At 42.1% G+C, this 12355-nt stretch overlaps 1 protein-coding gene across 1 annotated transcript; it reads left to right on the plus strand.

Moving 5' to 3' along the window:
* The first annotated feature begins 881 nt into the window (after positions 1 to 881).
* Positions 882 to 12165, plus strand: LOC127804765 (protein STRICTOSIDINE SYNTHASE-LIKE 5-like). Its single transcript, XM_052341751.1, has 4 exons — positions 882 to 1392; positions 11055 to 11362; positions 11447 to 11582; positions 11663 to 12165. Exons 1-4 carry the CDS (start codon positions 931 to 933, stop codon positions 11939 to 11941), a joined length of 1185 nt encoding a protein of 394 aa, XP_052197711.1. The 5' UTR covers positions 882 to 930; the 3' UTR covers positions 11942 to 12165.
* Positions 12166 to 12355: the final 190 nt, after the last annotated feature.

The raw sequence follows: 12355 nt of genomic DNA on the forward strand, positions 1-12355 counted from the left end.
TCCTATATATGCACGCAAGTGAAGAGTCTTCAGTCAAAAGAATCTTTGTATCGGCTTCTCTCATCAAATCAATAGCCCTTCTTTCTATTGTTCCTTCAAACTAGAGATGGTAAACGGGCCGCCACCAAGTGGCCCGTGGGCCGGCCCAAATCGGCCCGCTTAAAAACGGGCCAGCAGATTGCTGGCCCTAGCCCGGCCCTACACGGGCCCACGGGCCAAGCGGGCGCGCCCAAATTTTTTTTTTTTTTGTTTGATACCATTTTTGGCCCAGAGGCAGGCGACGTGAGCGAGAGAGGGCGAGGGGCGAGACTAAGAGCGAGGGGCGTGGGCGACTGAGGGGCGAGCGAGGAGCGAGGGCGAGAGCGAGGGGCGCGGGCGAGACAGAGGGCGAGCGAGGGCGAGAGCGAGGGGCGTGGGCGTGGGCGAGGGCGAGGGTGAGCGAGGGCGAGAGCGAGGGGCGCGGGCGAGGGCGAGGGCGAAGGCGAGGGCGAGACAGAGGGCGAGCGAAGGGCGAGAGTGAGGGGCGCGGGTGAGGGCGAGATGAGGGCGAGGGCAACAGAGAGCGAGGGCGAGGCAGAGGGTGAGGGTGAGAGGCGAGGCTGAAGGGGGGTTTGTGGCCGATTAGCGGGCCAAACGGGCCGGGCCAAACCGGCCCGGCCTTAAATGGGCCAGCAAAATGCTGGCCCTAGCCCAATCCCGGGTCGAGCCCATTTTGCCATCTCTACTTCAAACCATTCAAAACCAAAATATTATAACCCATAAAAACGAAATATTATATTATTTCCTTGGTTGAGTAAACTAATTTTTTTGTGTTTTTTATTAATTTTATTTTAATAAAATTGTTTGCTTAATTTCACGAGCCTCTTTATAGAAACTCCAAAGTCAATCTGATGAGAATTTGTGTGGCGTTTAACCAAACAAGCAAAAGCAATGTCGCCGTCTTCGTCTGAGCCAACCCCGCCGTCTTCTTCTCCTTCTTCTTCCAAGCAAACCACGAGGAGGAGGACCTTATGGCCCTCCATTTCTCTCCTCTCCGCTCTCGCGCCTCTACTCTCCGCCGCCGTCTTCTACCAACTCTTCTCCTTCGACCCAGCTCCTCTCCCCACCCACGAGCTCGCTCGCCGGCCCATCCTCGTCCCTAGCCAAAACCCCCGCATGCTTCGCGGGGCAGAGTTGATCGGGGCTGGGCAGTTGCCGGGACCGGAAGAGCTCGCTTACGACCCCAAATCTGGACTCTTGTATACTGGTTGTGCTGACGGCTGGATCAAGCGAGTCACCGTGATGGGTTCAGCGGCGGACGCGAGGGTGGAGAACTGGGTCAATACCGGCGGCCGACCTCTAGGACTCGTTCTTGGAGGCGACGACGAAGTCATCGTCGCCGATGCCGACAAGGTTCGTGCTATAATATTATTTCTTTAGATACGTGTTTAAATTTTGTGTTGGAATATTATTCTTTGATTTGTTTTATGATAATATTATTTATAAAAACATAATTAATTAATTAATTAATTAGTCAACATTTTCACAGATTCGACGGTACAATTATTTGATAACTTTTTTAATTAGCATTCATTTAGTTTTATTAGACGCGTGCTTTGTCTTGAGTGTTGTGTTTCAGGCTTTAACATTCTTTTATGATTATGTCTTGTACCTTTAATAACACTAATTGATTGAAGAAATTTTGTACTGAAAAAGTAGTCATATTTTTTTGCTCTTCAAAGCTACTTTCTAATATACCTTAAATAGCTTTGAACAAAAATTTAATTTTATCTTCATTTTATTCAATATTCAACTATTCACATTACCCAATCATCTACCATCATACTTTTTTTTCACCGACCAAACTCTATAATTTATTTCTTATTATTTTATGCTCACAATTATAAAGCTATTTTCTCCTCACCATAACAGAGATGTCACTCATTTCTATTGTTTCACGTCCACCATTACTCAATTACTTTCTCTCAACCAGTCGGAGTTAGCCAAAAATTACTTCAATCAAATGTTGATGATGATGTAGATAGAATTTGACAAGAAAGATAACAACTACTTAAAAAAAAATCACAAATCATTTGATGGACAAGTAAACGAGTTTTGAGAATTATAATAATATTTGTATGTATGTATTAGTGTTTGTTGTAGAAAGACCGGAAGTTGAATTCGAGAAACTTCAAGATTCCCGAACCCTAGGGTTCGCGAAAATCCATATTTCTCAAATCCCAAGATTCAGCGAAGTTGGGCTTCCCCGAATCCTAGGGTTTAGGAAATTCCAACTTCCCTGAAACATGGTATTAAATAAAATTTATGAAAAAATATGTATTTATTTTTAAAAAAAAATTAAATTATTCAAGTCTAATACTTAGGTAAAAAAAATTAAGTATAAAAAAATATGTTAATATAATGTTAATATAAAATATGTTATATTAAAAAAATATTAATATAATTTCATAAAATATAAAATATAAAAAAATAAAATATGTGTTCCCTGAAACCATGAGTTCGGGGAACTATGGATTTTCCGAACCCATGGTTCGGGAAATCCATAGTTAGATAAAAAAAAATTAAGTAAAAAAATTATATATTTATTTTTTTTAGAAATTAAATTATTGGAATCCAATACTTAAATAAAAAATTAAGTATAAAAAAAATATGTTAATATAAAATATAAAATATGTTAATATAATGCATAAAATATGTTAATAAAATGTTAATATAAAATATGTTATATTAAAAAAAATGTTAATATAATTATATAAAATATAAAATATAAAAAAATAAAAGATAGGTTACCGAACCCGTGAGTTGGGGAACTAATTCATTATTAGATTATAAAAATTAAGTAAAAGAATATGTATTTATTTTTTAAAAAAATTAAATTATTCAAGTGTAATACTTAAATAAAAAAATTAAGTATAAAAAAACATGTTAATTAGCACTACTTAATTAAAAATTGGGTTTGTCAAATATTTGTATAAAAAATAAAATATAAAAAAAATTAAAGATATAAAGTTTGGGAACCATGAATTTTTTCACCTTGTGTTGAAACTTCCGAATTTAAACCTGTTTCAAAATAAAAAATTCAAATTCATTACTTGAAAATTTTGACAAAACGAAGTAACTCTAACAATAAACAAACAACAGGCGACATAGTAGAGAAGGCAATAACGAGTAGAGAAGGTGATGTGTAGATTGTGGCTTAGTGCTTATATATGAGATATGTAAGAAAGGATAATTTTGAAATATAAGTGGCTATAAGTAGTAATAAAAGTGATTGTTAAGAGTAATTATAATTTTTTATTTATTCATAACTGTAAAAAACAAAAATTTGGGCGCGACATAGAATTTCTCTTTTGTAGTTACATAAAATGTCAACAAGGACTGTCCACTTTTAACCTTCTAGAAGATACCAAATGCCAAGCGTGGCAATCCGGTAGCCTAATTGTGTGAGTAGGCATATCGTGTTCCATCATTGTCCTGCGTCCGCTGATGGAAATTCATCTTCGGCCACATCGGGTAGCTTAGCTTAATTGTTGGCTATAAACCATTGGGGGTAGGAGCAATAGGAGAAAGAAGGAGAATGTCTCGTTGGGGGGGGGCGATTTCCGTGTTCCTACATTCGGCTGCCTCACTTTGTGATTTCTCTGATTATTTTTCAAGTGCTGTTCAGTGATTCTTGGTCCAGAGTCTCATTGTTCACGGATTAGCTTCAATGATTTGCTCCGGATTGGCTGTTCAACGGGTCAGCGCTCGGATCCATTGAAGCAGATCTCAAAAGTTTTCAAAATTTCGAAATTCCCGCCTCCCACTTTTTTGAATTTTCAGCGTGCATCTGGGTGAATACCCGTGAAGTTCGCCTTTGATTCTTCTCAGTGGTGGTCCCCGACCTCCATCCTTAGAGGCTCCTTGCTGTTCCAGCGCTCTTTGCTCTTGGGGGCCCCGGGCCATGTCAAACCACTGTGGGTCTTTGGACATCTAGGTGGCTGTTATTTTCTGCGGTCATCCTTCATGGCCAGTAAAGATGCTCCACCAACGGGTTTGACAGATCCAGTTGTCGAAACATGTATTAATGGCGATGCTTTATCAACAAGTGCTTCAGCTATGCCAGATAATGAGGGACCCGAATCATCCACTACCAAGTCATGCACCTTGGGGGATGAGGATACTGTCTCGGTCAACAAGGTGGAAAGGCCCAGCGAGAATAGTCCATCTGTTCCTTCTGCTCCCAAAGCTTCAGGCCCATGGGTGGGACTATTTAAGAACTCCAAGAAGCAACAAGTTCATGGTTTCGCTCTACCAAAATTTGAGAACAGTGGCGAGATGCTTGTTATTGATCCGATGGAGGTAGATAATGTTGAGAAAGCTCTGGGACATTGTTTGGTGGGCTACTTTGCTGGGAAATTCTCAGGGAAACAAGCCTTACTGAAACTATGCAGCTCGTGGAAAATCCCATACCAATATTTCCCCCATTCAAGTGGATGGCTGGTTTTCAAGTTTGGGGATGCTAAATCAAGGGACCTTGTGCTCAGGGGAGGGCCGTACTTTGCATTTGGGCGTCCCTTGTTCCTAAAGGTCATGCCCAAATGTTTTGATTTTGATGAATCTCTGGATGTCCATCTGCCTCTATGGGTCAGATTTTCGGGCCTTCCTATTCACTTCTGGAATCCAACATTGCTTGGTAGGATTGCATCAAGATTGGGTCTTCCTATTGCGAGCGACAGAAACACAACAACTAAAGAGAGGCTTTCATTTGCTCGGGCTCTTGTGGAGATTGATGTGTCTAAAGACCTGGTCCGTGAGGTCACATTTAAGATGCCGTGTGGTAAGCTTCGTCATCAGCGTGTTGTTTACGAGTACGAGCCACAATTCTGTCCTCTTTGTATGCTTTTTGGTCACACCCGTCAAAGCTGTAAGGCCAGTAAGCAAAAATCGGTTCCATCCGAGGGGCCTGTCCAGAGCCCTGAGCTGGTTCCTGTGATGGGTGATAAGATCCCAGATCCTATGCAGCAAAAGGATCCTCCATTAAAGGAGCAGGAACATATATGCGTCGAAGTCAGTGCTGATGCCTTAGTGCCGGATAAGGGTCAGCCTGATCCTACAAAGAAGAAAGCTGCCAAATCGAAGACCCCCAAGAAGAAGAATAAGAGCAATCCCTCCCCAAAAGGAAAGGAAATCTCTGATCCTTCCCAAGCGGGCAAGGTCTCAGTTCAAATGGCAGGGTCCCAACAGGAGGTGATTTCTGCCTCCACTTCTGCTGTTCCGCCTCAATCAGTCCCTCATGTGGAGCAGGCCATTGTCCTTCCTTCTTCCCAGTTGGTGCACATTGAGGACAGTGACACGGGGGGCCCATTCACCATGGTGACTTACAGGAAGAGAAGTAGTAGGCTAAGGCAGGTCCAAGAGGATCATCCCGCTGAGGCAACCATGGCAGAAGTGTAGAGTCCCTTGCCCGCATCAGTGGGTCCCTCTGCTAAGGCTAAGGCCCCCAGCCTGAAGAAAAGTGTCAAGAGGGGTCCGGCCCTCCGAAAGTCTTCATGATCTGTGCCAGTTGGAATATAAGAGGATTTAATATGCCTCTTAAGCATTCCGGGGTCAGGGACCTCATGAATCGTTATAACATTGCTGTTATGGGAATTTTAGAGTGTAAGCTGAATTCTGAGAAGCTTCAAAGGATCATGGCAACCAGGTTTCAAGGGTTGAGTGAGTTGAATAATTTTCACTCCCATCAAGCCGGTCGCATTCTTATTCTATGGGACTCGTCGAAGATGGCTCTTGAGCCTATTGATATCTCTCCGCAAGTTATCCATTGCAAAGCTATCTGTAAGGTTTCCCTTATTTCCTTCTCTATTAGCTTTGTATATGCCATGCATTCTATTGTCGACAGGAGGCCATTATGGAGCAATCTTAGGGACTTTGGGGCTCTTTGTTCCTCCCCTTGGTTGGTCTTGGGTGATTTTAACAACGCTTTAAGCATCGGGGACAGATGTAATGGCTCAGAGATTACCCCCTATGAAGTCAAGGACTTTGTAGAATGTTGTGTTTCTTCAGGGCTTTCTGACTTGCAGTCCCTTGGTTGTCGCTATACTTGGTCAAACAACTCGGTGTGGAGTAAGCTTGACAGAGCCATGGTGAATAATTGCTGGATTTCCGAGGGTCTCCAAGGCTGTGCAAATTTTCTCCTGTCAGGATTCTTATCTGACCATTCCCCTTGCCTGGTCACTCTTTTCCATCCTTCTAGACCTTCCAATAGGTCGTTCCGTTTCTTCAATATGTGGGCTAATCACGATGATTTTCAAGCCCTGGTTAGCCATCATTGGTCGCATCAGTTTTTTGGGTCCAAACAGTTCATTTTTTGTAAGAAGCTTCACAGCCTTAAGGAGCCTTTAAAGCAACTCAACTCTGCTCATTACACCCATATTTCAGCTAGAGCTGATAAGGCTTCTTGTGATCTTAAAGTTGCTCAGCTTGCCCTGCATGATGACTCTGCCAACCATGAGCTCCAAAATAAGGTGGCTGAGTTACGGAAATCAACCAGCTTCCTTAAAAATGCTGAGAGGCAATTCCTTGGTCAGCTTGCTAAATGCAAGTACATCATGAACAGCGACAAATGCACCAAATTCTTTCACGCCCTTGTCAAGCGGAATGCCAAGAGAAATTATATTGCATCGATCACCAGGGATGATGGCTCAATTTCCTCTTCTCAGCAGCAAGTGGCCAATGAGTTCCTTTCTTATTATCAAAATTTGCTCGGTGTTTCCAGCAGCTGCCAGCCGGTTGATTTCAGTGTTTTTGATGCGGGTCCAAGAGTATCTTCTGATCAGGCTGATGCCCTTGCCAGGCCCATCTTTATGGTTGAAATTAAAGAGGCGCTTTTTGACATCGGTGATGGTAAATCTCCTGGGCCAGATGGCTTTTCTTCTTGCTTCTTCAAGAAAGCTTGGCCCACGATTGGAGTGGATTTCTCCAAAGCAGTCTTGGAATTCTTCAATGCCACCTCCCTTCTTAAACAGATCAACCACACTACTATCGTGCTTATTCCGAAGTCTTCCCACTCTCTTTCAGTGGGAGATTTCAGGCCTATATCATGCTGCAATGTCACCTACAAGGTCATTTCCAAGATCTTAGCAGCGAGAATGGCCCCTGTTATGAACTCCATCATTGATCGTGCTCAGGCTGCTTTTATTGAGGGGAGGGGCTTGGTTGAGAACATTCATCTTGCCCAAGAGCTTCTCAGGAAATATAACAGGAAGCGGATCTCTCCGCGTTGCATGATCAAAGTTGATCTTCGCAAAGCATTTGATTCTGTCAATTGGGTCTTCAACAAGGCTACTCTATCCGGTTTGGGTTTTCCCCAGCAATTTATTGGGTGGATCATGCAGTGCGTCTCAACCACCTCTTTTTCCCTTATGATTAATGGCAGCTTGCACGGGTTTTTCCAAGGGAGAAAAGGGCTTCGCCAAGGAGATCCTCTGTCCCCCTTCATATTCGTTTGCTGCCTTGAGTATTTTTCCAGGTCCATCAAAGTGGCAACCAATAATTCAGAATTCAATTTCCATCCCAAGTGTGGTGATCAGAGGATCACGCATCTAGCTTTTGCGGATGACCTGCTTCTTATGGCAAGGGGTGACCCCATTTCTATAAAAATTCTCATGGACTGCCTCAATGGATTTGGGGCTGTTTCAGGCCTCTCAGCAAATGCCCTTAAATCCAGCCTATACACTGCTGGCATAGCGGATCCCGATCTTGAAGATATTCGAAGCCTAACTGGTTTTCCCAATGGGTCTATGCCATTTAGATATCTTGGTATCCCTCTTGCGGCTGAAAAGCTCAAAGTCTCACATTATGCCCCGTTTGTGGACAAAATGGCAACCTTCACCAGTGCATGGTCCTCCGCCTCTTTATCTTACGCTGGCAGGGCAGAATTAATTCGTGCTGTGCTTCAAGGTGTAGAGAGTTTTTGGCTCTCCATCCTGCCTATTCCTTCAGCGGTTATTGTTCGCATCATCCGTTTATGCCGTGAATTCCTTTGGAACTCCAAGCACCCTTTTGTGCCTTGTAAAGACATCTGTTTGCCTAAAAAAGAAGGTGGTCTCGGTTTCAAAGATATTAAAGTTTGGAACCTTGCCCTTCTTGCCAGATCTCTGTGGGACATCCATCAAAAGAAGGATTCTCTTTGGGTCAAATGGGTATCTCATGAATATCTCAAGGGACAGTCCGTGTGGGCATGGTCTGGCAGAAGTGATGACTCCCCTCTTCTTAAGAAGCTACGCTGGATAAGGGACAAAATTCTGCTAGAAGCTAGGTCTAATGATGCTGCCATAGCTCGCTTAGATAGCTGGGTCAACAATGGTCGCTTCTTCATCTCGGCTGCTTATAATTTCTTTCGCGACAAAGGCCCTTTGAGGGTCTGGGCATCTGATGTATGGCACCCGAGTGTGGTGCCTAAGCATGCTTTCACCCTTTGGCTGGCTGCCAAAGCAAAGCTTCTTACGAGGGACAGGCTGCTTTATCTTGATATTGACAGAAATTGTGCACTATGTGGGATTGATGTGGAGACCAACAGTCACCTATTCTTTCAAAGCCCTTTCAGCAAATCAGTTTGGGGCAGCATCCGTGAATGGCTGGGACTATCGAGGCTCATGAGCACTATTCCAAGTGCTTTAAAATGGTTAAAGAAAGAAGTTCGAGGATCATCGTGGCAAGCCAAGGTCAAGAGGATTGCTCTTGCCTACACTGTTTACTACCTTTGGAACACAAGGAATAGGGAGATTTTTGAAGACAATATGCCTTGTATTGATTCTGTCATCCGTAGGATCAAAACACAAGTATACAGGGTCACTTTTACTTTGTATCCTCATGTTTTGATTCAGTTTGAGGCCCTCTCTATGGGTCACTGATTGTTTTCCTGGGTATGCCCAGTGTACTTGTACAGTTCTTTTGATCTTTATACATTTACCTTTGATCAAAAAAAAAAAAAATAGGAGAAAGAAGGAAATAGATATGAAAGGAGATTACAGGTGAGGCCCTGGGGGGGGTGTCTTACAAAAATTCCTTTCTTGTTATGAGACCGAAGTGCTTTGGGTAATTTATATAAATATAAGTGTCTCATGGCAAATGGTCTAAATCACAAGTCTTATAAATATAATTTATCCGTAAGGCACTACTAACAAATGGCTCTTTAAGCAAAAAAACAAATATGAAATTTGAAAGATATTTTTAAAAACATTAAATCTCATTGGAAATTACCTGAATTATATAACGTTCTTAATGCCATTCAACCTTAAAAAGATGGTAAGTATTGTTGCTCGGTTATAACAATAAATGTTTAGATGAAAAATCGTCGATAGATGACTCACGTGTGACTTGCTTGAGCAATGGATGACTCACTCGGGAGATGGATGATTCTCTTGGGGTGGAGCAACAACGATGGATGATTCTCTCAGGAGAAACGATAGCGATGGATGACTCTCCCAGGAGTAGCAACAATGATGGATAAGTCTCTCGGCTAGGTTGGGAGTGATAGATGACCTATTCAAAAAGAAGATTAGTTAGAGGCGCGGTGAGAATCCTCGCGTAGACCCTCTGATGCTTAAGTTAGGCTCTCAAAAGTGTAGAGTAGTTGAATGTAAGAATGAGATATGAGTGTAAGAGATTTCATATCGAATGGGGGGAGGAGCCCTCTATTTATACCGATGGAAGAGACTACCAAGTGTCAGGTGATGCGATTTTCTCGACAAGTATGTCAAAAATAGTTTTGACCAAGTCTTGTGGGAGTAATGGCTCATGGATCACAAGCGTGGGCACAAAGGCACGTTTATGGCACTCACTCGGAAGTGCAGTGTGCGAGGCACCCCCGCGTAAGGGTCACACGGGGGTACGGGCATGGGCACGAGCACGGGCACGCGTAGTCGCTCAGGGTGCATGGGTCCACGTGAGGCCATGCAAGGCAGCAAAAAGCACCTTCAGGTGAGGTCACCCGAGGGTGCAAGCCCATGCGAGCAGGAATTAGGCTACGCGCGGACATTGGGTTTCGTGGTTGTGTGGGCTTGGGCAAGTACTAAGGCACACGGGTGCCTGTGGAGGTGCCGTAGCGACTGCGTGGTGGGTCGCGACCATGCACGCGGGGGTTTTCACCTGGTCATGTGGCACCACCTCATTTTTTTTATTCTTTTATTTATTTTCGATAATTCACTTCATCCATTTATTTTTGTAGGTCACATCAATTGCTCCTTACTCTTTTGTCTGAGTACCTTAGACGGAAGAATATCTAGCCCCATTAATCTCGTTCTCACCTTTCTTTCACTTTTAGCTATTCTCCATGCACTCGACTCATGTTATTTGTAATTTTGATGTTTTCATATTTCGACTTCCCATAAGCATCAATGGCAAAAAGATAAGGAGGCAGATGCTTCACATGATGTGTCGAAGGTTTTACTCTCATAACAAGGGTTTATGCATTCAATTTTTCATCTTCTAAGAGTATACACATGATTTCTTCATGTTAATAATAATATTCTTATAATAGGGACATTACGTTTTTATAAAATAAACTAAATATATTCAGTCACTTATTAGAGTTAAAAAGAAAATTAAAAGGACATAATTTTGGGAAAATTTCTTTCAAGGTTCCGATGAGTTATTGTCTTAGGTAGCATTTGTTAAATTAAGTAAAATAAGATTGTTTTAAAATAATGTTAAAATATTTTTTGGATCAAAATATAGAATGGTCAACATAAAGATGAGAAGTATTTCAAAATTTTTATCAAACTGTTTATTAAATTTTTTGAAATATACAAAAGGACATGAATCATTTTTTCTTATCAATAAAAATCAAGATAAATTTATTTGAAGAAAGAGAGAGATGAATTTATCTAAACAAAATTTAAAAAAGTTATGTGATTTTTTTTTAAACGTCGTCAAATAAATTTAATAAATATAATAAAAAAAATATTTTTATCTGAAATACTTTTTATATTACAGTTTTTCTTGTATTTACCAAACACTGCCTTATTCAAGAAGAGTGTATCCAAGGCTGCATGGTTTGTTCATAAACGCAGGGGCTGTTGAAGGTAAGAAGAGATGGCGCAGTGGAGCTGCTCACAGATGAGGCAGAGGGTGTGAAATTCAAGCTAACAGATGGAGTGGACATGGCCAAAAATGGAGTCATATATTTCACAGACGCATCCCACAAGTACAGCCTCACACACTTCATATGGGACATTCTAGAGGGCAGACCACATGGCCGACTCCTCAGCTTCGATCCCTCAACTCGCAAAACCCATTTACTGCTCTCCGACCTCTACTTTCCCAACGGGGTTGCGGTCTCTCCTGACCAGCTCTCCGTCGTCTTCTGCGAAACCCCAATGTGGGTAATTCTTCAATCGAGTTTATTCGGATTCAATCTGGCATTTTCTGATTGAGTTTTGATGATGACGAGTTGAATGCGCAGGAGGAGGTGCAGAAAATACTTCATAGAAGGGGAAGGAAAGGGATCTGTTGGTAACTTGGTTGAGAATTTGCCCGGAATGCCAGACAACATACATTACGATGAAGAAACAGGCTATTACTGGATTGCAATCGCCGCGGTGAGTCAAGGAACTGTTTATTTTTTTCATAACAATTTGCCCAAACTCCGAACTTATCTTAACAGTTCTTCTGGGTGCAGGAAGCTTCGTTCTCTTGGGATATGGCGCAAAGGTATCCTTTCATAAGGAAGTGCCTGGCAATGATGGAGAGATACATTGGGCGACCGAACATGGAGAAGAACAGCGGGATTCTAGGTGTGGACAAGGATGGAAAACCCGTCGCCTTCTACTTGGACCCGAAATTAGCGATGCTTTCGAGCGGAATCAAAGTCGCCGATCATTTGTATGCCGGTTCGGTGGTGCTTCCGTACATTATCCGCCTCAACCTCACCGAGCACCCTGCTAAACCCATTATCTGAAGTGATGGAATTGCACGTAGGACAACGGAAGCTTCAATGTTAATGGCGGAACGTATTAGTAGAACTTCGTTTGGCAATGCGATTTGACCGTTTAGTATAGCTATTAGTATAGCTTATAAGCTATCAAGCTTATTTTCTTATATGTTTGGGCCAGTTTGGCATTATCAAGCTTATTTTCTTATATATTTGGTATTACTAATGGCTTAAAAGTTGTACAACTAAAATGCTAATGTAATAGCATTTAAAAGTTCTCACCCAATAACTTTTACAAATAAGCTTTAGACAGCTTTTTGAGTTGACCAACGGAGTGACGATTTTACCCTCTGATAATTTTAATATTTACACCTCCTATCCCTATATATTCTCGACTCTCCTCTTCTTCTTTATGACTCTCATCTTCTCCTATCTTCCCTT

This window comes from Diospyros lotus, chromosome 6 (genome assembly GCF_014633365.1).
Source record: "Diospyros lotus cultivar Yz01 chromosome 6, ASM1463336v1, whole genome shotgun sequence".
Classification (NCBI taxonomy): domain Eukaryota; kingdom Viridiplantae; phylum Streptophyta; class Magnoliopsida; order Ericales; family Ebenaceae; genus Diospyros; species Diospyros lotus.

Bases quoted from the DNA above. Each gene is read 5' to 3' on its own strand.
- LOC127804765 (XM_052341751.1), top strand. From the start codon at position 931: ATGTCGCCGTCTTCGTCTGAGCCAACCCCGCCGTCTTCTTCTCCTTCT. The intron at 1,393-11,054 runs GTTCGTGCTATA...TCATAAACGCAG, and splicing joins TCGTCGCCGATGCCGACAAG to GGGCTGTTGAAGGTAAGAAG. The intron at 11,583-11,662 runs GTGAGTCAAGGA...TTCTGGGTGCAG, and splicing joins ACTGGATTGCAATCGCCGCG to GAAGCTTCGTTCTCTTGGGA.